The sequence below is a fragment of the Myotis daubentonii genome, chromosome 21, assembly GCF_963259705.1.
Source record: "Myotis daubentonii chromosome 21, mMyoDau2.1, whole genome shotgun sequence".
Lineage (NCBI taxonomy): Eukaryota > Metazoa > Chordata > Mammalia > Chiroptera > Vespertilionidae > Myotis > Myotis daubentonii.
The window spans coordinates 15,426,658-15,453,035 of NC_081860.1; the positions used below are offsets into that span (position 1 = coordinate 15,426,658).

Below are 26,378 nucleotides of genomic sequence, written 5' to 3' on the forward strand. Positions count from 1 at the left end.
TCCTCTCCCTTCCTCTCTGAAATCAATAAAGATATATTTTTTTAAAATTAAAAAGGCAAAGAAAAAAACAACACCTGAATTTAAAAACTCTAAGGTGAGGTACCGGCACGATTTAGATTTGTCATGCTCCAGCGCTCCAATAACTAAAGTCGAATCACAAATTGGCTGGCAGTATGGCATCAGCACACTGTCTAGACCAGTGATGGCGAACCTATGACACGCGTGTCAGAGGTGACACGCGAACTCATTTTTTTGGTTGATTTTTCTTTGTTAAATGGCATTTAAATATATAAAATGAATATCAAAAATATACGTCTTTGTTTTACTATGGTTGCAAAGATCAAAACATTTCTATACGTGACACGGCACCAGAGTTCAGTTAGGGTTTTTCAAAATGCTGACACGCTGAGCTCAAAAGGTTCGCCATCACTGGGCTAGATTCTTGCTGCCCGAGCACCCTGGTCGCTCAGACCTGCGGATTCTGAATATACATGTGGGTCTCGGATGATTTTCTGTAGCCTCCGGCTAGTCTCACCCCGCTGCTCTCTGCCAAGGCCAAATACAGGAAAGTCTAACTCGGGGATTTTATTGGCTTCACAGTTCATTGGCAGAGCAGTGATTCTTGAGAGGGAGAAAAAAAACAAACCAACAACCTTGCAGTTAGTTTGTAAATGCCCTACCACTTCTGGGTTCAGATCTCCAGATTGGCCTGCTGCTGCGAAGGAGGTTCGGATATTACTCACTCGAGTGTTTCAGGATTTGGTCTCCTGTGTATCCTGTATCCCTCCAACACACAACGCCATTAAGTCGGTCTCAGATTTTAATGGGCGTGAAATCATCGTGCTAAAAAAATGCATCTCATCGGACAGACCTCAGCCCTCGGGGTTCCGATTTTGGTGGGTTCGGTGGTGAGGCCCAGGATTCTTTGGGGTCACCGTTGAGAAATTACAGAAGCGCCTTTGTGGGTCCTGGTGGTCTCCAATTCAGCCGTACACGCGATGCTGAGAACAGTGTCTTTGCCCGAGATAGTCTTACACATGGAGGAGGCCAGAGGCCAGCCAGTGTTGCTCAGTGGTTGAGCGTCGACCTATGAACCAGGAGGTCAAGGTTCGATTCCCCGGTCAGGACACATGCCGGGGTTGCAGGCTCCATCCCCAGTAGGGGGCGTGCAGGAGGCAGCTGATCCAGAATTCTCTTTTAATCTCATCATTGATGTTTCTGTCTCTCCCTCTCCCTTCCTCTCTGAATTCAATAAAAAAGAAATAGAGCCGAACCGGTTTGGCCCAGTGGATAGAGCGTCGGCCTGTGGACTCAGGGGTCCCAGGTTCGATTCCAGTCAAGGGCCTGTGCCTTGGTTGAGGGCACGTCCCTACTGGGGGGCGTGCAGGAGGCGGCTGGTCGATCTCAACGATGTTTCCGACTCTCTATCCCTCTCCCTTCTTCTCTGTAAAAAATCAATAAAATATATTTTAAAAATTGTTTAAAAAAAAGAAATAGAGATGATATTCATGAGTCCCGGACCCTGAGCAAAGCTGTATAGAATGCATCACAGTGGGTTTTTAAAAACTTTTACATTAGGACTCAACTTGTATTCCTAAGAGATAGCAGATGGCAGGGGCCAAGAAGGCTTGTCAGCACCTCTTGTTATTTCAAGCCCATCCTCTAGGGGTCGCTGACGTTCTTTTGGAGGAGGGCTGTGGTCATTGACCTCCCAGTGCCCTTCACTGGAATGCTGTCCTGATGACCTGGCCCTGCCAGACCAGCCAGCCAGCCAGCCACAGGGAAACAAAGACCAGACACATCCTTCCCTGGACTGAAGACGTCCGTAACCATCTAATCAGATAGGAGCTCCCTCTGGCCGCAGGCACCCACAGGTTGCCGCTATGGAATCTCTTCTCGATCTGGTTTTGCTTGATGGGAATGTAACATCTTCTTTTTTAAAATATATTTTTATTGATTTCAGAGAGGAAGGGCGAGGGGGAGAGAGAAACATCCATGATGAGAGAGAATCAAGGATCGGCTGCCTCCTGCACGCCCCCTACTGGGGATCGAGCCCACAAGCCAGGCATGTGCCCTGATAGGGAATCAAATCGTGACCTCCTGGTTCATAGGTTGACGCTCAACCCCTGAGCCATGCCATCCGGGCAACTAAGAATAGTTTTTATGTCCTAGACTTTTGCTTTCTCCCCTCCCTTCCTTATGCAGTCCGATTTGCCTTTGCTTGTTTAAATCTCTCCCCCCAGTTCTCTCTCCTACCTCCGCCACATTGGTTCTCTGACCTCTATTACTTTGGACAAGCACCTGGTTCCTTTCACACCAACGATTGCTTCTCACACCCTCACCCGTCTCATTTATCAGTTTCCTTTCCTTTTTTTTTTTTTTTTTAAAACACATATTTTATTATTGATTTCAGAGAGATAGGGAGAGAATTAGAAACATCCATGATGAGAATCATGGATCAGCTGCCTCCTGCACGCCCCCTACTGGATGGGGATTGAGCCTGCAACCCGGGCATGTGCCCTGACCGGGAATCGAACCGTGACCTCCTGGTTCATAGGTCGACGCTCAACCACTGAGCCACGCCGGCTGAGCTATCAGTTTCATTTCTTTGGCTAATATGTTCCTTTCTCCATTACAGTCCTGCAGCCTAAGTAGCCCCCGTCTCTGGTCCCCCAGTCGTATCGGAGAAGGAGACGCAGAGCTAGGATACAGCTGGTTGCACACGCCCCAAAGGCCAACCGAATTGCTTCTGGCTAATTGGTTTTCTGGCCCCAGTAAGCACGGGGTTTCTACTGCTCCCTGACACGGCCTGTCCTCACTTCGCTGGTGCTTCTGATTAGTATTCGAAAGCGGCGTTCTCTCATGGCCCGAGTGGGAAACCAGGCTGTCGATTTATTTATACCCAGCCTCAGGCAGACGTTGGGGGCGTGTGGAACGCTACAAGATGCAGACACTGCTCTGTGTGTGTATGTGTCTGTGTGTATACACATATCGATTAGGGGTGACGTTGGGAGTGGAAATCCATTAGCCCATGGGCTGGGAAAGGGACTAAGAGGAGGATATAAAAACGCCAGAGAAAGACTTGGTGTCATTGCTAAATGCAGGTGACTTTTTCAGATCCGTAGGGAATAGTGTCTTGCAGAAATAAGTGCTCTGTCCTGGCCCGGTCCACGTGGCTCAGTGGTTGAGAGTCGACCTATGAACCAGGAGGCCACGGTTCGATCCCGGTCAAGGGCACATGCCCGGGTTACGGGCTTGATCCCCAGTAGGGGGCGTGCGGGTTGCAGCTGATCGATGATTGCCTCTCGTCATTGGTCTATAGGTAGATGCTCAACCACTGATTGAACCTTGCTGGCGGACTCTATTCTTCTTTTGAGGTTAGCATCCGACACCTTAAGGTCCAATAAAGACATAGCAACAAGAAATCTGTTCCTTTGGTATCGTCCCTGGAAACATTCTCAGAATCCTTACGAAGCGCTGGTGTGAGCAGTCATTACAGAAGAGAGTGAGAAGTAAGTCTCAAGAATAACAATTATACACCCCCTACCCCCCACACCGCACCCCGGAGGGTAACTGCTCCCACCCCTCGAGACTGGGTCTCTCCTCCTCCTGACCTTTGGTTAGGTCTAACCCAGGAGGCCCTCACATTGCAACATAGGAGTTAGAACAAGCATGTCAAACTCGCGGCCCGCGGGCCACATGCGGCCCACGATGAATATGTTTGCGGCCCAGCCAATATCATCGTATGTAAGAAACGTTGTAATAAAAATTTAGTGACTTAATTTTGACAATATCCAGTTATACATAATCCTATATAATAAAAGGGTAATATGCAAATTGACCCTAACAGCAGAACGACTGGGAATGACTGGTCACTATGACACACACTGACCACCAGGGGGCAGACGCTCAATGCAGGAGCTGCCCCCTGGTGGTCAGTGTGCTCCCACATGGGGAGCTCTGCTCAGCCACAAGCCAGGCTGATGGCTGCCAGTACAGCGGTGGTGGTGGGAGCCTCTCCTGCCTCCTCAGCAGCGCTAAGGATGTCCAACTGCAGCTTAGGCCTGCTCCCCGCTGGCAAGTGGACATCCCCCGAGGGCTGCTGGGTTGCCAGAGGGATGTCTGACTGCCATCTTAGGCCCAATCCCCCGGGGAGCAGGCCTAACCCAGCAGGTGGACATCCCCTGAGGGGTCCCAGACTGCAAGAGGGCACAGGCCAGGCTGAGGGACCCACCCGAGTGCACAAATTTTTGTGCACCGAGCCTCTAGTTATTAATAACGAACTACAACGTTCACTAATTACTATCATCGTGTTGCATTCATTTCCCTTACACACAAGCGCACCATTTCTCTCCACTGATACCAGCAGCGAATATTTCAGCAGCTGATGGCCACGTCATTAGCCTTGGACTGACTTGTTTGCTGTGCGCCACAGGAAATATTTCGCTCTCAGAGAACAAGAAAAATAGGTTTAATTGCGTGACGCTTATTTATCTGTGTAGTTACTCAGTGTCTGGTATGTTCATGTCTGAGAAAAAATATTTTTATTAAAATGTTTTATTGTTTTATGTTAACTTGGACTCATTTACCTCAGCCATCGTATTCAGCATGTCTCTAGCGACATAAACCTACATTCCCGTGAAAACGGAAGCTTCTGTTTTCTTGCGACCCACATACACCTAAACCTTGTTTATTGGGCCCGTGTTGGCCTTTGAGTTTGATACACTGGAGTCAGAAGAAGGGACCACCTCCCACCTCCCTCTCAAAGCCCCAGCCTCATGCGAGTGGCAGCAGGTTCACTACCAACCCTGGGCTAAGGGAAGCCTTGCCTTTGCATGGAGATGAAAGTGTCTATTTGCATATCACAGGCTCCTTCTAGTCCGAACTTCTATCGCTGAAGAGCTGGGGTCCTGAGGTCTGCCTGCAGGCTCCTTCCAGAGGAAGAGGAGAACTCTGTTCAATGACTAGATCTGGGGGAAGTGGGGTGGGGATGTAGCCCCAGCGTCACGCAGGGTTGGCGACGGGTTCTGTGCAAACTGGGCATATACTGGTTGGCTGTTTGGACCACACAGGAAGCAGATGTGGGCCGGGGGGGGGGGGGGGTCGAAGGGCAGAAGGAAGGCACGGTTTTTAAATGAATTCCCTGCCTCATTTAGTCCCAATCTCTTAAGACTAATTTCTGGAATTTGAATGAACTCCAAGTACTTAAGCATTTTTATTTTTATTAAAAAATACATATTTTTGCCCCAGCCAGTTTGGCTTAGTGGATAGAGCATCAGCCTGCAGACTAAAGGGTCCCAGGTTCGATTCCAATCAAGGGCATGTACCTCGCTTGCAGGCTCCTCCCCGGCCCGGGCCCTGATCAGGGTGAATGCAGGAGGCAAACAATTGACGTGTTTCTCTCACATCGATGTTTCTCTCTGTCTTTCTCTCTCTCTTCCATTCTCTATAAAAATCAATGGAAACATATCCTCAGGTGAGGATTAAAAATATATATATATTTATTTTATTTTAAAATATATTTTATTGATTTTTTACAGAGAGGAAGGGAGAGGGATAGAGAGTTAGAAACATCAATTAGAGAGAAACATTGATCAGCTGCCTCCTGCACCTCCCCCCGCCCCCCACTGGGATGTGCTGCAATCTGGGTACATGCCCTTGACCGGAATCGAACCTGGGACCCCTCAGTCCGCAGGCTGATGCTCTATCCACTGAGCCAAACCAACCAGGGCATATATTTATTTTTATAGATTTCAGAGAGTAAGGGAGAGAGGGAGAGGGGGAGAGGGGGAGAAGGAGAGAGAGAGAGAGAGAGAGAGAGAGAGAGAGAGAGAGAGAGAGAGAGAGAGGGAAGAGGGAGAGAGAGAGAGAGAGAGAGAGAGAAACATTAATGGTGAGAGAGACTCATCGATTGACTGCCTCCTGCATGCCCCCACTTGGGAATTGAACCATGACCTCCTGGTTCATAGGTCGATGCTCAACCACCAAGCCATGCCAGCTGGACCATTTATTTATTTATTTTTTTACTCTTTATTCTGAGGATATTACTGGATATGGTTGCCATGGGGTCTTTTAAAGTGGAATTCGTTTGCCAAGTCTGAAATTGCCCAGTGGCATTTTGATTTCCTGTGCTTTGATAGATTAACATAAGGAGAATAGATATTACATGGGGCTGGGCTTTGCTTTCTCAGAATTCAGCCCATTTCTTCATTTATTTAAATTTCCCTTGTTATCCGTTGGTAAACTCCAGGGGTTCATCATACAGCCTTTGGGGTATTTACTATTAAATTCCATTCCTAGATACTGCATAGCTGTGCTGCTCCTGCGAATGGAATTTTTATTATCCTTAATAATTTACTTTGCAGGTTTATAGAAAGAAAATTGATTTTGGGGATATTTAATTTGTAACTTGTCTGCTTACTCAGTTCTTGCCTTATATCTAATAGAGTTTCTGTTTCGCCTCATTTCTTTGGTTTTAGTCCATAATCAGCCCTCAAATAATGATCATGTGATTTATTTTCCTAATATTTACGACTCATTTTTTTCTTATTGAATTGTTTGAAACTTGTCAAGTAATGACAAATGACAGTAGTGAGAGCAGGCCATAGTTTTGGCCGTGGTTTTAAGGAGGACTGTGTGTATCAAGTATTATTTTGGCTGTTGCTTTTATATCAGTATTTGCTATTATTGGTGATAATAATGACCACGTGGATGATGTGATAAAGACTTGGATAATGTGCTATGGGCCAAGGTATAATCTGAATTTATTATATATTGTAAACTCCCCGAATGACCTCAGCAGTTCCATGAGATAGGGAGTATTATTATGATTTTCATTATTATTCCCATTATACAGATGGGAACATAGAGGTGCTGATAGGTCATATAACTTCCCCTCCAAGGCAAGACATTAAGTGGCAGCTCTGGGATTGAAGGATCCTCCCTCATTTTTCTCCCCTGGTTGATAACTGTATGGAAGAATAAAAAAGGGTATTTCTTAGGAAGACTGTTCACACACTTTGGTTTCAGCAGTGAATCTTTTTCTTTTTCTTCTTTTAAATCCTCACCCAAGGATATTTTTCCATTGATTTTTAGAGAGAGAGGAAGGGAGGAAGAATAAGTGAGAGCAAGAGTGAGGGTGAGAGAGAGAGAGAGAGAGGTGACAGATATGAGAGAGATACATTAATTGGTTGCCTCCCACATGTGCCCTAACCTGGGGACTGGGGATTGAACCTGCAACCCAGGTACATGCCCTTGACCAGGAATCAAACCTGCGACCCTTTGGCACATGGGCTGATGCTCTACACTGACCTACGCTGGCCAGGGCAGCAGTGAACTCCTCTGTTTTTTATTTTTAAATATATTTCTATTGATTTCTGAGAGGAAGAGAGAGGTAGAAACATCAGTGATGAGAATCATCGATTGATTGCCTCCTGCACGCCCCCTACTGGATGGGGATTGAGCCTGCAACCTGGGCATGTGCCCTGACTGGGAATCAAACCATGGCCTCCTGGTTCATAGGTTGATGCTCTAACCACTGAGCCATGCCAGCTGGGCAGTGAACTGTTCTTAAACTCTTCTGCCTTGACCTCGGTGTGGGGAGATGACTTTTTCGTCCTTACCCACCCTTCTGCCTTTGGGGTACTTTTATGCAACCCCAAGTGTCCTGGCAACGCAGCTTGAGATCCATCCGTCCGTCCACAAAGCACACGACCAAACCCACGGAACTGTGCCTGAGAAATACCATTCACTCCCAATCCCGTGGCGGGCGGGCGGGCGTCCAGGAGACCTCTCTCCCCGTCTCCGAGGGTCCTCGCTCAGCCTGCTCACTGTCGGCCTCTCTCTCCCTGCAGGGTCTGCAGTTTGGGACCCGGGAGCTGGAGGAGATGGGAGCCATGTTCTGCTTGGGCCTCCTCCTGCTGGAACTCAAGTCCGCCAGCTGCAGCCGGCAGCTCCTGACCCGCGCTGCGTCCTTGCTGGACGCCCAGGACGGGGCTCTGGACCAGCAGCTGCGCAGGTAGGGTGCTCGCAGGGGCCTGGCGGGATGGGTGCCTCTGTGTTTCCACGGGGCGGGGGAGGTCTCAGAAAGCGAAGTCCAGCAGATGTAGGGGTCTTTGACAGAGAACAAATCTGGAGGAGCCGCCAGATGACGGTAAGGACGCGGGTTCTTCACTTCAGCCTCCACCCCGGCGTCCGCACTTCCTGCCGAAAACACGGGGAAGATGCCGCCTGTGCGCACACATCTGATGCAGATGCATCTGTATTTTATTGGCTATTTGTGTCTGTAAATGTGCATTGTGAACACATTGTGCTGACGGTGAGAAGATGCGGCTTATGTCTATACTAGAGGCGCAGCGTGTGAAATCGCGTGGTAGCCCGCCGCTGCTCACAGCCCCGTCCGCCGCCCGCCTTGCTGTGATCGGAGCCTGTGGGCCGCGGGGGAGGGACTGAGAGGTGCTCAATGCACCTCATTGGCGACCGGTCGTTTGGTCATCCTGGTCATCACGGACACTGGTTTTTTTTATATATATAGACATGCCAGTTATGTTTATGTATGTATGGGTATCATTTGGAGTCATCCGTTACTTGGCAAATAACAAATATGGAGGCCCCTAGCTGGTTTGGCTCAGCGGATAGAGCGTTGGCCTGGGGACTGAAGGGTCCCGGGTTCGATTCCGGGCAAGGGCACATGCCCAGATTGTGGGCTCAATCCCCAGAAGGGGGTGTGCGGGAGGCAGCCGATTTGTGATTCTCTCTCTTCGTTGATGTTTCTAGCTCTCGCTCTCCCTCTCCCTTCCTCTCTGAAATTAAAAAAAAAATGGTAGGGGGACAATATGATTGCCAGTATCTAGGCACTTGGGGGCAAGAAATGTTTTCATCTGAAATAGAGACGTCGCTTCTCAGACCATGTAAAGGTGATTAACACGTTGGCCCGGGGAGCCCGGCTGAGCCGTGCCTGGGAGAGGCGGGTCTCTGAGGGCTGTGGCGACCATGAGCGGGTCAAGAGGGGGAGAGCCATTATCCAAATAAGCCCTTCTGATGGTCTTCAGGGTGGACACATATTTCAGACTTGACTGAAGCAGACCCAAGGGGCAGCGGGGATGCTAAAGGCCCACGCGTGGAAAGAAAGGACCAGGAGATGCCGGGGAACACCAGAGCGAGGGAATGATGGATGGAGCCGTGGAGTTGCTGGCGGAGGAAGTGCCTCCTGATGAATGATGGGAAAATCTCGCCGCGTGCTTCGCGTCTGTCTGGTTCCCATCTCATTTTCACTCGTTTTCCTCCTGACGCTGTTCGGATGCTATTCCCGGCTGCTTCTCACCCCATTGCTGGTCGGTTAAGCCTGGCAGGGTCTGGCGGCATCAATTTGTACTGCTTTGGGGGCGCTGGCTTCCCTGACACTTAATTACCCACGTGCACTCATGAACGCGCCCGCCACGTTGTGCTGTAGGTCACAGACCACGGCAACTTAAGTAAACGCAGACCTCGCTCCCGGGAGTGGCTGCGGCTGGTTTCTTTGGCTTGGACACCCCAACCACTTCCTCCCACCGTCCTTGGTCCCTCCCACACCCCCAGCACCCGGAGTCTTGGGCCTGTTTGGCATCTCATGGTGGTGGTTGTTTTTAAATATATTTGTATTGATTTTTTAGAGAGTGAGGAAGGGAGAGGGATCGAGAAATAGACACATCAATGAGAGAGAATCATTGATCCGCTGCCTCCTGCACGCCTCCTACTGGCCATTGAGCCCGCAACCTGGGCCGGTGCCCTGACCGGGAATCGAACCCGTGAGGCCTCCTGGCTCATAGGTCGATGCTCAACCGCTGAGCTACACCAGCCTGGCAGCATCTCCTGGTGTGTCGGTCTCTCCCTCTGACAGGGAGATCCTCCGCCTGCCAGGATGTGTCTTTCGACTTGTCTATCTTGACTTTGCTTTGCTGAGCTCTCGTGGGTGCAGGCATGCCCGCATTTTCTCTCTCTCTCTTCCCCACCCCTCCCCTCCCCTCTCCAAGGTGGCTCTCGGAGTGGGAAGATTGAGCAGCCCCAGCGTTGCTCGCTTCTTCTGAATTGATCGTGCCCGCCCGTTGGAGCCGATGCAGCGGGGATTAGTTGCCTGTAAACTGGAACAAGAAGACATCCATCAAAGAGGCGCCTTTTCTAGTTCGTGTCGGACGGATTTGGTGTCAGGCACCTGGCCCAGTGGCTGCGGTGGGGGTCATCCTGAGAACATGTGCTCCCTGTCTCGCGTGCCCTCCCCCGCGACCGGCGATTGAGTGTCAGCTGGAGCTGAAACAGGGCACATGCGTCCGAGGCCACCTGTCACTACTTTCCGTCCCTCTATTGCCTCTCCCTCCCTCGGTCTTACCCCCTGACAGCACCGCGAAGGGTCTGTCGGGATTCTGCGCTGTATCTTCAGGAGGTGGGCGCCTGGGGTCCAGTGAGACAGGCCTTTTGCAAAGTCATTGGAGGGTTTCGCCGAGTCAGCCTCGTCCATCTGGGTTTGTGTCCCTTCGTTGCCTCTTGGTCTTCTCGGCTGAGCTTCCCAATCTCCGTGTGTCCCTCCGTGCAGAGCCAGAGAAACCGTGGCGATAGCTCAGTATCTTGCCTTTTCTCCCACATTGGCATCCCCGAGGAACCAGGGCTTTCCTTAGCATCCGGGTAAGTGAATTCAGTCCTCTCAAGGCAACAGAAGACAATGGACATCTTTCATAGACTTCAGAACACATAATTATAATTTCAACAATCGAAAAGATACATGAGCCCGGCTAGTGTGGCTCAGTGGTTGAGCGTCGACTTATGAACCAGGAGGTCACAGTTCGATTCCCTACCAGGGCCCATGCCCAGGTTACTGCTCCATCCTCGGTAGGGCGCGTGCAGGAGGCAGCCGATCAGTAATTCTCTCTCATCGTTGATGTTTCTATCTCACTCTCTCACTCTCCCTTCCTCTCTGAAATCAATAAAATATATATATATGTATTTTAAAAAATACACGATTAAAAAAATATATGGTTTGCCTTGGCCAGTACAGATCAGTTGGTTGGGTGTTGTACTGTGCACCAAAAGGTTGCCCGGGAGGCAGGCTCAATTCCCAGTGGGGGGCGTGCAGGGGGCCGCCGATGGATGTTCACTCGCACATGGGTGTTTCTCTCTCCTTCTCCCTCTAAAAAAAAAGTATATACAATCCCTTTAACCGCAATTATAGGCATTCTTTGTCACTTCCTTCTAAACACCTTTTTTTTCCTCTTAATGGACTTTATTTTTTAGAGCTGTTTTAAGTTCTCAGAAAAATTGTGAAGATGGTATAGAGTTTTCCTATATATACCCAGTTGAATTGGTAGTCATTACAGAAAGGCAAATTTGAGTGTTTTGGGCCTGATTTTATGCTGATTTTTCTCCAATAACTGGATAAAAAATAATGAAAACCCATAGCTAGTGTGTCTGTGAGGAAAGAGTTTAATAATGTCACACAGCTCTCTGTAAATGGGTTTACTTTCCTCTGGAGGGGAATTTGGCAACTTGCAGGAAGGTCCATAAAAAAACTCCCATTTCATCCTGCGCTTCCAGCTGGACTGTCCCTCAAGAACATAAACTGAGCAGAAAAACAATATTTAATATGTAGGTATTTATAGCAATGAGGCATGTATCTCCAAATAAGTTCAAACAACTCAAATTCCTAGCAGTAATAAAAAAGAAAGAACATTGTTGATTAATCTTCTAGACTACCATGAAACCATGGAAATAAAGAGCATGTTCATATACAGGTCTATCTATCTATCTATCTATCTATCTATCTATCTATCTATATAAAAGCCTAATATGCAAATTGTCCCCACGGGAGTTCCACCGGGAGACCGATCGCTTGCTTTGATGTGCTCTGACCACCAGGGGGCAGCGCGGAACAAAGGGAGGCCCCGGCTGGCAGCTGGAAGGCCCCGATTGTCCCTGATCACTAGCCAGGCCTAGGGACCCTACCTGTGCACGAATTTTGTGCACCAGGCCCCTAGTATCCTATCTAATAAAAGAGAAACATGGTAATTGGCGTACGACCGATACCCTTTTCATTGGCTAATCAGCGAGTTATGCAAATTAACTGTCAGCCAAGATGGTGGCCGGCAGCCAGGCAGCTTGAAACTAACATGAGGCTTGGTTGCCTCAGTGACGGAGGACTCCAACGTTCCCCGCCTGCCGCTGCCTCTGAGCTGGCAGTTTAAGAAACTCTGTAACAAATACGCCCAACTTCAGCCAGCAGATTCGCAACATTGTAAGCAAAGGCCAGAAACCTACTTTCAGCCGGAGGCCTAAGTGCTGGAGCCAAGCCTCAAGCTAAAGCTGGCCCAGAATTAAAAAAAAAAAAAAAAAAAAAAAGGAAAAAAGGAGCATTTGGGAGTTCAGTCACCCCCAGCCTGAAAACAGCCCTCAGCCCCTCACCCAGACTGGCCAGGCACCCCAGTGGGGACCCCCACCCTGATCCAGGACACCCTTCAGGGCAAACCAGCCGGCCCCACCCGTGCACCAGGCCTCTACCCTATATAGTAAAAGGGTAATATGCCTCCCAGCACCGGGATCAGCGGAGCCGTGAGGCCTCCCGGCACTGGAATCAGCATGACAGGGGGCAGCACCCAAACCCCCTGATCGCCCTGCGGCTCTGTGTGTGACAGGGGGCGGGGCCACAACCTCCCTATCCACCCTGCTCTGTGCCTGATAGGGGGGAGCCCCCCCCCACCCCACGGGCCCTGCCCTGAGTGTGAGAGTGGCGGCGCCCCAACCCCCTGATCCGCCCTGCTCTGTGGGTGATAGAGGGCAGCACCCCAACCCCCTGATGGGCCCTGCTCTGTGCGTGACAGGGTACAGAGCCCCAACCCCCCTGATGGGCCCTGCTCTGTGTGTGACAGGGGGTTGCTCCACAACCTCCCCATCGACCCTGCCTTGAGTGTGACAGGGGGCGGCGCCCCAACTCCCCAATCAGCCCTGCTCTGAGCCCGACCAGGGGCTGCACCTAGGGATTGGGCCTGCCTTCTGCCACCCGGGAGCAGGCCTAAGCCAGCAGGTCGTTATCTCCCGAGGGGTCCCAGACTGCTAGAGGGCACAGGCCAGGCTGAGGGACCCCTCCTCCCCCCCAGTGCACAAATTTTTGTGCACCGGGCCTCTAGTATATATATAAAAGCCTAAGCGACCAGCTGACCGGCCAATCGGCCAGTAGCTATGAGGCGCACTGACCACCAGGGGGCAGACGCTCAACGCAGGAGCTGCTGAGCTGCGGTGACTTGGCAGCTGTGGTTCTCGGGGGACGCACCCGGAACCAGAGAGGACAGAGCTTGATTCCAGGGTGTATCACCCGAGAAACACTTTCTCGCAATCCGGGGCCCCTCGGGAGATGTTGGAGAGCCAGTTTCAGCCCAATCCCCGCAGGCCAGGCCGAGACACCCCACCGGCACACAAACCCGTGCACTGGGCCTCTAGTAAGATTATAATAATAGAAACGTTCATTAGGGCTTCCCCATACACCATATGCTGTGCTAGGGATTTTATGAGTATTCTCTCACTTAATCATATAAACAATGCTGCTAAGGAGATGCTATATTTAGCGTCGCCTTTTACAAACAAGGGGATTAAGTTTTATGGAGGTCAAGAGGTTTGAATCCCATTCTAACTCTGAGGCTCAGGTTCGTATCTTTTACGACATTCAGCCTTTCAGTGAATGAATGAAAACAGAAGCAGAATAATTAATGCCATACACATGCTGATTGGGACTTTAGCAATATGATGGGGGCCGCTCAATGTATAATCCCAAACGATTCTTACTCACGTCTTTCTCTGGAGAATTCCTTGAGGTGGGCATTGGGGTGAAGACATGTCTGAGTGTGTTTGTGTATTCGTTTTAAAATCCAGAAATATCCCTCGATTGTTTTAATGCTGTTAAGGGGAGATCAGTGTATAGCATCCTAGGTTGCATGCACAGCCCCATGGGTGAATGTATCCAAACCCTTAGAGATGAGAATTCAAAGCCTCTCCCACCTCTGTGGCAATGCTAAGGATGTCCGACTGACGGCTTAGGCCCGTCGGCTCCCGGACTGTGAGAGGGCACGGGCCGGGCTGAGGGACCCCCCGAGTGCAATAATTTCATGCACCGGGCCTCTAGTAATCTATAAGCACCTGGACATAGCATAGGCTCCAGCCCCCGGAAAAGGACTTTGGTCCTCTCCCTACTCTCTAGATTCATGGCAGCCTTTTGCAGCCCTGGTGTTGAGTTGTTGTTAATTCTAAAAATGGAAGGCGGGTAAAAACCTTTGAAGTCCTTCCAAACAGGATGTTTTATTTAAGAAGGCTGCCTGGCATGCATGCTTTAAGTTAATGAATGGCTTTTCATTAATTTTTAGAGCAGTACTTTTTTCCCTCTTGATTCTTCTTTTTAAAAAAAAACTTAAAAAAAACTTCTGACACCAGTTATTCATTTATTTACATTTGAATTCTTATCTGATATAATTTTTCCTCCATCTGAAGAGCTTTTTAAAATACATTTCTTGATTTCCAATCTGCTAGTGATGAAATCGCTCAGGTTTTGTTTGTCTGAATAAGTTTTCCTTTCATTTTGAAAAAGGTAAAAAAAAAAAAAAAAAAAGCCTGATTGACATTTTGTGATTACCCCCCAACAAGTACTTTAAAATTATCACTGTGTTTTCTGTTGACGTGCATACATTTTAACAGGAAGGCTTTGTTGATTAAAAAAATATATTCTTCTACAGGGAAAAAAGGAGACTTATATAATACTTTGAACAATAAAGATTTCAGAGAGGAAGGGAGAGGGAGAGAGAGAGAGAAACATCGATGATGAGAATCATTGATTGGCTGCCTCCTGCATGCCCCCCTACTGGGGATCGAGTCCAAAACCCGGGCATGTGCCCTGACCGGGAATAACATCCTGACCTCCTGGTTCCTAGGTTGACGCTCAACCACTGAGCCATGCTGGCTGAGCAGATTTCTTAGCTTTAAAAATAGAGACTCTTAGATTTCTTTCAGCTCTAATACCCCATGTTTATTCTCAAGGCTACGTCCTCCCATTCCAACATGGGAATTAAGGTTGCAACCCTGAATTCAAGACATTAAAGGCTTGGCAGTTGACTCATGCCAAGTGGCACAAAGCTCCTATTTGATTGAATGAAAATTAAAGGTTTCTCAATGCCTGCTGAGTAGATAATGAGGGAACAGAAACTTAACTAACAGTGCAGGTAACAGAAAAACAGAGGGAGCCCAGCTGGCATGGCTCAGTGGTTGAGCATCGACCTACCAACCAGGAGGTCACAGTTCGATTCCCGGTCAGGGCACGTGCCCGGGTTGCAAGCTCCATCCCCAGTAGGGGGCGTACAGGAGGCAGCCGACCCATGATTCTCTCTCGTCATTGATGTTTCGATCTCTCTCTTCCTCTCCCTTCCTCTCTGAAATCAATAAAAAATACTTCAAAATATAAACAACAGACAGAGGAAAGCAAGGGGGATGTGTCCAGAAATGGATGTTGCCGATTGTAGGGGGAATAACATGGCGGGAAGGAGGTCAAACCAACTACCCCGACGTCGGAAGCAGAGTCTGGTACAAGAGGATCCTTTAAGAGGGACCTTGAATACCCTTATTGGGAAATCCCAGTATGTACTGTTTTGTGTTCCTAGAGGCGGATGCCTCAGGGGAAAGGGGCTGTGATTCACTTATCCTTGGTCACTCAGACTCCTTTAGACAAGTCTGTCCAAGTCAGACCTCGAGTGGGTCCTAGTAAGAAAAGAAAAATGTCTTCGGACATGTGATAGGTCGTCACAGACGTGCTGATTCTATTATTGGCGAGAGGCGCCTGCATTGGAAACGAGATCATTTAGCGGGCGCCAATATTGTTTCAGTACCGTGAGAACGGAAAGTCTATTAGCGCTAATATGTTTATGATGGCTTGGTATTCGTCATTGTGTTATGTGGCTTTCGCACTCCCCTGTGCTGTGCCACTGGGTGACAAAATAAACAACGAGAAAAGGTAGAGTAATGATAATGGGATGCCATGTGCCTGGAGGTATAGGAGGATTTGACACACATTCTCTTAAATAAAGGGAGCCCCGAGAAGTCATTATTAATTGTTGTATGAAGGATGAGGCCACGGATACGTCGCCCGCTGCGGGTTTGATAAAAGCCGCGTGAGTCATTGCTGGATGGCTAATCTGTGATTCAAATACAGGTCACTGAATTCAAAACCATGCTTTAAAAAATGTATTGTAAATCAGCCTGAGAAATATGAATCCTGTAGAGCAGCTTCCGATACAAAGGGGGCAACGTAGGCCATGAAATGTGATCTGCTAGTACAGAAATCAGTGTCCTTGCCCCGCCAGCATTGCTCAGTGGTTAGATCGCCAAGGGAAATTTATAGGAGAAACTACCGAAGATTGCCCATGAAAAACAAATCTGATGTTATTGTAGTTTCATTAAGGTATGATTTATGTACAAGAACCAGCCAATACTTAAAATATGGAATTTGACAAATTTTGGCGTACATTCATGAAACCGCCGCCACAATCCAAATTGCAATGGTTCCTGTCAGCACACCCCCAAATGTCCTCAAATCCCTTTGTGATCCATCGCTCACCTAGGCATTCATTAATTCCCCTTCTTTCCCTACATATTAGTCTCTGTTTTGTAGAATTTTATATAAATTGGATCGCATAGTATGCATTCCTTTTCTGCCCTCCCTCTGGCTTTTTCTCCCTCAGTGTAACGATTCTGAGATTTTCCCGTGATCTCATCTGATTTTATTCTATTTTGTGTGTAGTTACTAGCCAGTAGTTCAAAGAAACATAGAAGAAATTGTTTAGCTGTTCTTCCAGTAGATAGTCTGTTTCTCTAACAGCCTGAAATGCATCAGTCCTAACTTAACTAAACAGCCCACAATACATCAGTCCTGACTTGAATAAACAGCTTGAAATGCATCAGTCCTGACTTAAATGAACAGCCCACAATGCATCAGTCCTCACTTAACTAAACAGCCCAAAATGCATCAGTCCTGACTTAACTAAACAGCGTACAATGCATCAGTCCTGACTTAAATGAACAGCCCACAATGCATCAGTCCTGACTTAACTAAACAGCCCACAATGCATCAGTCCTGACTTAAATGAACAGCCCACAATGCATCAGTCCTCACTTAAATGAACAGCCCACAATGCATCAGTCCTAACTTAACTAAACAGCCCACAATGCAACAGTCCTGACTTAAATAAATAGCCCACAATGCAACAGTCCTCATTTAAATAAACAGCCCACAATGCATCAGTCCTCACTTAAATAAACAGCCCAAAATGCATCAGTCATAATTTAAATAAACAGCCCACAATGCATCAGTCCTGACTTAAATAAACAGCCCACAATGCATCAGTCATAACTTAAATAAACAGCCCACAATGCATCAGTCCTGACTTAAACAGCCTGAAGTACATCAGTCCTCACTTAAATTTTTTTTTGCTGTCCTTTCTGCAGTGTCTGCATTTCCTACACATTATGGCATCGCTGGCTCCTCCTGACATTCGAGTCTCGGCTTAAATGTCAGAATCGCAGCTTCAATTTCACCATTTCAGCAGGACTTTATATGGCCACCTTGCCTAAAGTAGCAATCGTAGTCTTACTACTATGGCACTTTTAATTTAGTATCATCTGTCCCCCCCCCCCCCCCCAGTTAGAATGTACAATCCATGAGAGAAGGAACTTGATCTGCCTTGTTTAAACCTATGTATATTCCTAGCACCTAGGACAATGCTTGCTGCCACAGGAGGTACGCAAAAAATAAATGAACGCATAAATCTTTGCCAACCCTTTCATTTTATGTTTATGGGAAAATGTGGAGACCCATGAGCTGAATAATAGTATAATTCAATGCAACTGTGATCAGTTGAAGGAATACATTCAGGGTATGCTGAGTGATGGTTATTTTTTCAACCTGAGTGGGAATTAACTTATTTTTATTTTTATTTATTTTTTATTGATTTCAGAGAGAGAGGGAGAGAGAGATGGAAACATCAGTGAGAATCATGGGTCGGCTGCCTCCTGCATGCCCCCTACTGGGGATCAGGCCTGCAACCTGGGCATGTTCCCTGATCAGGAATCGAACCATGACCTTCTGGTTCATAGGCCGACGCTCAACCATTGAACCACACCGGCCTGACCTGAGTAGGGATTTACATTCTTGGCTTTACCTTAAGTCTTGTCCTGCTCCACAGTTTTTATGCATTAAAAAAATGAAGCGCTTGGCTCTAGGTAATGATTATTATTTTTCTGCATGATGTGAAGCTATGACACATAATGATGCTAATTAGTATTCTAAACTATATTTACAAATTGAAAGAATGGATGGTACTAAAAAATGAAACTAGGGCCCCAGCCAGTTTGCACAGTGGTTGAGTGTCAACCTATGGACCAGGAGGTCAGGGTTTGATTCTGGTCAAGGGCACATGCCTGGGTTTCAGGCTTGATCCCCAGTAGGGGGCATGCAGGAGGCAGCCGATCAATGATTTCTCTCCCTCTCCCTTCCTCTCTGAAATCAATAAAAATACACTTTTCAAAAAGAAATATGAATTTCTCCTTGGATGACAGCATGTTTAGGATCCATAACAACCCTGAGGTATAACTTAAAATGTATCATAATATTAATAAAGAAAACCCTTCATTTTCATTTCATTTATTTAGGGGGTGGGATTTATAGTCCATTCACCTTTTCAAAGAGAAGAAACCCTGAATTCTTTCCTCAATTCTTTATTGATATGTGTCACCCACAGCTGATTGGTTTGAAGGTTGGGTTAAAAAGTGGCTATTTGGCATGGATTTGTTTGAAATTCTATCTTGCACCATTAGGGAACAACAGAGAAAATGTTTTTGTGCTTGTTTGTTTGTTTTTTTTTTGCTTGTTTTTTTTCAAGCCGGAAAAAAGTAGCTAGTGGTAGGATGTAGAGAATCTTTGGTTTATGGAGTTACCACAGAAAATCATTCTTTGTTCCTCAATTTCCATTCAACTGGGCGGTTTTGTGTAGATTTCTTGCTGAGAGGGTGCTGTCCAGGGACCTGGGTGCTGAATTGTAGGGACGTTCTCTTAGCAACCTCATTAATAAAATGAAACTGCTGGCAATGGGATCATCTTGCCCAATCTATTTACCTAGGCTTTCTAGTTTGTTTGTTTTTTTCCTTTTTCAAAGTTGTATTATTATTCAGGGAAAATAATTTCATATTGCTGTAGCTTTCTTTCTTTTTAATAGCCATTTATTTCACATTGTACAGCACCCACGACACAGTCATCCGTATTCAATTGTAGCCTGCATTTCCACCCTTCCCCCCCCCCCCCGCCCCAGACAGTTCCCTCTATTAACAAGAAGTGGAGACAAAAGGGAGAACAGAGATAGATGGTGCGATATGGGAGCAAAACATTTTCTAAATAATGCTGTTGTGTGATGGGTTCCCGGAGGTACCGGCGGCTCCTTACGAGGCAAAATGACTCTTTCAGCTCAAGTTTGCAAGCAAAACAACAAGCCTAATTACACGGGGCGCTGGTGTCCCCTGGCAAGCTGCAGGGGGCAAGAGCGAGCTGGCGTGCGTGCGAAGATTTCCCTGGACGCTCCCCCCTCGCACGTGCGGCCCCCTCTCCCAGCCCGTGATTATTATTTTTCGGCGCCGAATTAGCGCATCCTTTTACACGGAGCCATTATGTAAAATAAAATGACACTCTGTTTCTCTGTGTTTGGCCAATTACTCGCCGCAGAAAATGGGACCCTGGAAAGACACATGTGGGCGCCGTCTGGCAGACGACAGCAAAAGCCTTGTCAAATGCGCCCAGATGTTCAATGCCAGGGAGAGGGGCAGGTGCCAGGAGCAAGCAGCAAGGGAAGGTGGTTGCAGACAGCCTGCCATCTACTGAAGTAAAAAAGAATCTAGGAAAGCCAATTAGATCACAATCATGAAATCCCTCCGGCAGGGCAATCATCATAGAGTTTTACTATATTAAAACCCATTTGCTCCTTTTCTTCTCCTCCCCGCCCTCCCTTTTGTCTGAGGCGGTTGCAGAAAATATTAAGGAACTTCATTGCTAATCCTCCTAAATAATAAGAAGCTAATATGCAAATCAACCGAAGAGGGGACTGACCGGTCGCTCTGATGCGCACTGACCACCAGGGGCAGATGCTCAACGCAGGAGCTGCCCCCTGGTGGTCAGTGCACTCCCACAGGAGAACGCTGCTCAGCCAGAAGCCGGGCTCACAGCTGGCGAGCCTCTCCCACCTCCACGGCAGCGCTAAGGATGTCCGACTGACAGCGTAGGCCGGCCTAAGCCTTCAGTCAGACATCCCCTGAGGGCTCCTGGACTGCGAGAGGGCACAGGTTGGGCTGAGGACCACGACACCCCCCAGTGCACGAATTTTCATGCACCGGGCCTCTAGTCCTTAATACAGTAGTTCCCTGTTATCCAAAGGGAGCTTCGTTCCAAGACCCCCCTAGTGGATGCCTGAAACCACAGATAGCACACAATTCTATATATACTATGTGTTTTTTTCCTATGCATACATAACTATGATAAAGTTTAATTTATAAATTTGGCTCAAAGTTTTTGTTGCTGTTCTCTGTTTTTTTAATCCTCACTTGATATTTTTCCATTGATTTTTAGAGAGAGTGGGAGAGAGAGGGAGAGACAGAGAGAAACATCGATGTGAGAGAAACACATCGATTGGTTGCCTCCTGCACGTGCCCTGACCAGGGCCCGGGCCAGGCAGGAGCCTGCAACCCAGGTAGGTGCCCTTGACTGGAATCGAACCCGAGACCCTTTGGTCCACAAGCTGATGCTCCATCCACTGAGCCAAACCAGCTAGGGCGGCACCAAGTTTAATTTATACATTTGGCACAATAAGAAGTGAGCACTAGTAACTAATAGTAATATGGAACAATTATAACAATATACTCTGATAAAAATTATATGAATGTGGTCCAAAAATGCTGCAAAAATATTTATATGCTTTCATTGTGACTCCTCAACTATTAATATTTTGACACCATTTGCTCTCTCTCTCTCTCTCCCTTTCATACACACACGCATACCCCCACGCCCTATTTTTTTTCTGAGTTATCAGAGAATAATTTGCAGAAATAATTCAACCTTATCCTTAATATCTCCGCATCCATTTCCTAAAAAATAAGGCTGTTCCTGTATAAAAAAAACCACAGTGTAATTACAAAAAATCAATGGCCACTGACACGGTAAAAATAATACACGGATCTAATTTTAAAATGCTGAACGGTGTCAGCCACGTCCTTTAGAACAAATGGGAACAGGAAATATATTGAGTAAGGGATCCAGTTCGGAATACTAAGCTCCTTTAGTTGTCAAGCCCCTGGAGTGTCCTTTCCTCTAGAATAGTTCATCGATCTGCGTTTACGGCCCGTGACCTTCCGATTGTTGTAAAGATCTCCGCGAGACAGCTATTTTGGGGGCTGTTTTCTCAAACCAGGCTTTGCCGGACGTCTCCTCGTGATTAACGGTGGGGCGTGTGCTCTTGGCAAGAACAACACGCAAGCGATGCGTCTTTCTCTGTGCTGTGTATCGGGGGGCACACGTGACACACAATCGTCCCACTGTGGGCGATGTTGCACTTGGATCCCTCGGTTAGAGCAGTGTCAGACACACGTCTCCAGTATAAAGGGACCGCTCCCCTTCTTTAATTCACGTCTTGTGGGAAGCTGCCCTGAGACTGTGTGTTCTGTTTTCACCTGTCAGGTTTAGCATCCATGGAGGATTTTTTTTTTTTGCCTGAAATATTCCTTGTTATGGTAGAAGGAATGGTCGTTTTCCCAATTCCATTATTCCTTCGACAGTCAATGAACGGCATCGCCTCCTAAGGAAGAGGTGTTCCTTCTTAATTAATGACTTAACTTACATTTCTGTGGATTCATTGATTATTGTGTTTTCCAGTGAGTTATATCATACATTACTATCATTGTCTATTTCGATGCTCAGATTGTCCCGAATTTGGATAGTGGACGCGCCTTTGTACTGGCTCTCATATCCCTTTGAAATGCCCCATCATTCTTTGAGTAGGTCTTTATTTTGAGGGCAGCAATCAATACATTCTCAGTTTGTTTTGTTCTTTTCCTGGTTCATATATATATATATGTACACGTATATTTATTGATTTCAGAGAGGAAGGGAGAGGCAGAGAGAGAGAGAAACATCGACGATGAGAGAGAATCATGGATTGGCTGCCTCCTGCACGCCCCCTACTGGGGATCAAACCTGCAATCTAGGCATGTGTACGGGCTGGGAGCACCTCCGGTGTTGAGCATCTGCCCCCTGGTGGTCAGTGCGCATCAAAGCGACCGGTCATTCCACCGGTCATTCTGCTGTTTGGTCAATTTGCATATTAGGCTTTTATATATAGGATAGGATAAGCTAGGACAGATACAAAGCTAGTAGGATAAAAGAAGGAATAGGCCGTATGTCTTACACACATGATTATCCCTCATCGAGTAATAAAAGCATTTACTTTTATCACACCCACTGGAAGGGAGCTCTAGGGAGACGGGGTTTACCCTTTTGCTTTGTTCAGTACGGTTCACGCAGTCCCTTGAACAGGTCTAGGCATGGGTGCTCACTATATACTCAGTGGATAGATGCACGAACGTGTTCATACACCTTTCAGCACCATTTATGTCCCTCTCCTCCCTTCGCAAAACAATGGTGAACTGCACTTCCTCCTTTACCATAAATCCCTTAACTCACTCCACCACCCCTCTGTGGAAGCTGCTTTCTTTTTTTTTTAATTTTTAAAATTTATTTTTCAATTACAGTCGCCATACGATCGTATATTAGTTTTCTGCGTACGCCACGGTGATTAGACTTTTATATACCGCAGGATGCAATCACCCTGGTCCCTCTAGTGCCCACCTGGCACCCTACGTGGCTATTACCATATTATTGACTATAGTCCCTGTGCTGTGCTTTACATCCCCCTGGCTGTTTTGATCACTGGCAATTTGGACTTGTTAATCTCTTCCCCTTTCTCCCCCCTCCTCCACCCCCTCCCACCGGGCCGCCATCATTTGTTCTCATCATCTGAGTCTGCGTCTGTTTTGTGACAGAGAGGACACACCGTGAGGGATAATTATGTGTGTGAGACATACGGCCTATTCCTTCTTTTATTCTACTAGCTTTGTATCTGTCCTAGCTTATCCTATCCTATATAATAAAAGCCCAATATGCAAATTGACCGAACAGCAGAACGACGCAGCTTCTCCTTTTACATCCTCCCTGCCTCAGGTGTAGTGGTCCATCGCCTCCTTGACGTTTAAACTCTCTTCTGCCTTTATTGTCTTTCTTTTTAAAAATATGTTTTTATTGATTTCAAGAGAGGAAGTGAGAGTGGGGGGGAGAGAGAGAGACGGAAACATCAACGGTGAGAGAGAATCATGGATCGGCTGCCTCCTGCACGCCCCCTACTGGGGACCCAGCCTACAACCCGGGCCTGTGCCATGACCAGGAATCGAACCGTGACCTCCCGGTTCAGAGGTCAATGCTCAACCACTGGGCCACCCAGGCCAGGCTAAGTCTCACTTTCCTTGTCCATGGCAGGAGCACAGTAATAGTACCTCTTTCATAAGGTGGTTCTCAGGAATCAAGGAGAAGATATATTTAAAGATCTTAGAGCAGTAAGCACTCAATGGCTAGTACTTGACGAGCTTATGTTCCCTGACTTGTTGACTGGGCATAACAGATGGTTCCAAACTCATAGAGTTATTATGGAAATCAAACTAGATTATCCATGTGAGAGTGTTCTGTGCCTGCCAAGCTTCCCGTAATGTCGACAGCGTGAATATTAAACATGCTGATCGCCCTGGCCAGTGTGGTTCAGTGGATAGAGCGTTGGCCTGCGGACTGAGGGGTCCTGGGTTTGATTCTTTTCAAGGGCTCCATCCCCAGTAGGGGGTGTGCAGGAGGCAGCTGGTCAATGATTCTCTCTCATAATTGATGTTTCTATCTCTCTCTCCCTCTCCCTTCTTCTCTAAAATAAAATGTATCTATAATAATAAAACCATAATATGCTAATTAGACTGGACAGCCGAACGATCTTCCGAATGTCCTTCCGGACGACCTTCTGGACGAAATTGCAGCTGCGAGGGCTGAGCCCCTTGCACGAATTTCTTGCATCGGGCCTCTAGCATATATACACACATATATACAGTATATATACATATATACATATATACATATATATATATATATATATATATATTTCAAAAAGATAAAAAATAAACAAACATGCTCATCACTGGGCGTGAATTCAATGCCCCAGCCCCTGCGTTGAGCGCTGCTTGTGGCTATGGGCCTGTAAGCATTGCGCAGCTTTCAATCGTTGTGTCTAAGTCACAGGTTGTTTCGTTTATGCTCATACCGCGCGCTGAGCAGGGTAAGGACAGTAAGTGCGAGGAGCCCTGATGTGCCCGTTCTTACCGCCCCGTGAAGAGGCACTCATCCGATCGGAAGTCTCATAGAACACAGGGAGGTGTCTCTAGTGCTTTGAAAACCAGCGTGAAAGAGAGAAAATTTAAGGGCGAGTGTATCCACTGTGATTTCCTTGCGGGGGGAATGAACTGCACCCTCAGGAGAGATGTGCTACGTGTGCGGGAGGGCTTGCCAAGGGAACGCGGAAACCACCCCTCTTACCTCCTCTTTGGGAAACAAACTTAAAAATAAACACACTGTTTCCTAAGCGTGAAACGCAGTAATTCCCCACACACGCCAGATCTGAGGAGCCGTGTTTAATTTCATGGTTTCATTTCAATCTGAAATTAAATATTAAATAACTCGTGCCCGTTAATAAATGGAAGAAGTAAGCTGTGTCTATACGGTTTATGAATATTCATGGAGGCGCTGATAAGTTAATTTCGCGTAATTATATAGCGTCCATCACGGATCAAGCGCAAAATACTGTTTTTACCTAAACCCGCTTTTTATTGTCATGCTAAAATTAAATGGCAAAATATTTTGAAAAAAATATTGAGATATTTTTTACAAAATTGCATAGGATTATGAAATGAATCCATGAGGGAAAATATAGCTGGAAAAAAAAAACACCCTCTACTTATCCAATAATCTTAGAGGCAGCATTCAAGTTCTTAGACCTGGGTTGCTAATTTTGGGGGTGGGAGTAGAATATACACATTTTGAGTTTGATTATAGCACTCACCTGAGGATATATTTTCCCACTGATTTTTTTTTAGATAGAATGGAAGGGAGAGGGAGAGACAGAGAGAGAGAGAAACATCGATGTGAGAGAGACACGTAGATTGGTTGCCTCCCGCACGCCCCCTGACCTGGGCCGAGGGCCGAGCGAGCCTGCAACTGAGGTACGTGCCCAAGACCGGAATCGAACCCAGGACCCTTCAGTCTGTTGGCGGATGCTCTAACCACTGAGCAAACGTTGAGATAATCACCGATAACCCTTTCCCCACCCCATGCTCATCTCCTAGATAGCATGCTGTTTAGGAAAGCCTTAAGTGTGTTCCATAAAATCTTACTGTAACACACTATTAATCACAGTTACTTAAAGCTCATCATTTATTCTGCAGTAAAGGGCCTGACAGCGTTAACATGCAGTCCCCACAGGCAGTTACCACACTGGCTGCCTCCCTACCTGGCGTCCCAACCCAGCTCGCGGTTTGTTCCAGAATGTTCTGGAATACTTCATCATAACCTGTCCTTGAGGGTTCCGCAAAACGAGCAAATTCCGTGGAATGTGCATTTCAACGCGCCCTGATGAAACCCAGGTACTTGGCACTAATTTGTGAGGAAACATTAGAGATATGGACTTAACTTACTTGACTTTTCTTTTTGCTAATTTATCTTTATCGTTGTAAGGAGTACAGATGTCCCCTTTCCGCCCCCCCCCCCCATTGACCCCGTCCACATCACTCCCCAGACCTTCCCCACACTATTGTCGGTGTGCATGGGCGATGCCTGTGTGCATATAAATTAGTTCCTTAATCTATATTGATCCCCTGCTTGGAACTCTTCCAGCTTGTACGTGAGTGTGTGTGTGTGCATGTGTGTATGTGTTTTGCAATACGTGTTACTGTTTTACTATTTGGTTGTGTATTCTTCCATAGTCTCCTATGTTTATGAGGAGTTTCTAATGCATGGTTTAAATATCTAACCAAGCAACAAACAAACCTACTTAGATTCGTATTTACTCACCCGATCGGCATGGCTCAGTGGTTGAGTGTCGACCTATGAACCAGGAGGTTTACGGTTTGATTCCCAGTCAGGGCACTTGCCCAGGTGGCGGGCTCCATCCCCAGTGTGGGGCGTGCAGGAGGCAGCCGACCAATGATCC

The 26,378-nt window shown here is 47.1% G+C and overlaps 1 protein-coding gene across 1 annotated transcript in view; it reads left to right on the forward strand.

Moving 5' to 3' along the window:
• Positions 1-26,378, forward strand: part of AGBL1 (AGBL carboxypeptidase 1) — a 226,078-nt gene that overhangs the window by 162,051 nt on the left and 37,649 nt on the right. The window contains exon 21 of the mRNA XM_059678428.1: positions 7,854-8,017. Coding sequence (XP_059534411.1) covers positions 7,854-8,017 — 164 coding nt within the window. The remainder of the gene's footprint in view (positions 1-7,853; positions 8,018-26,378) is intronic.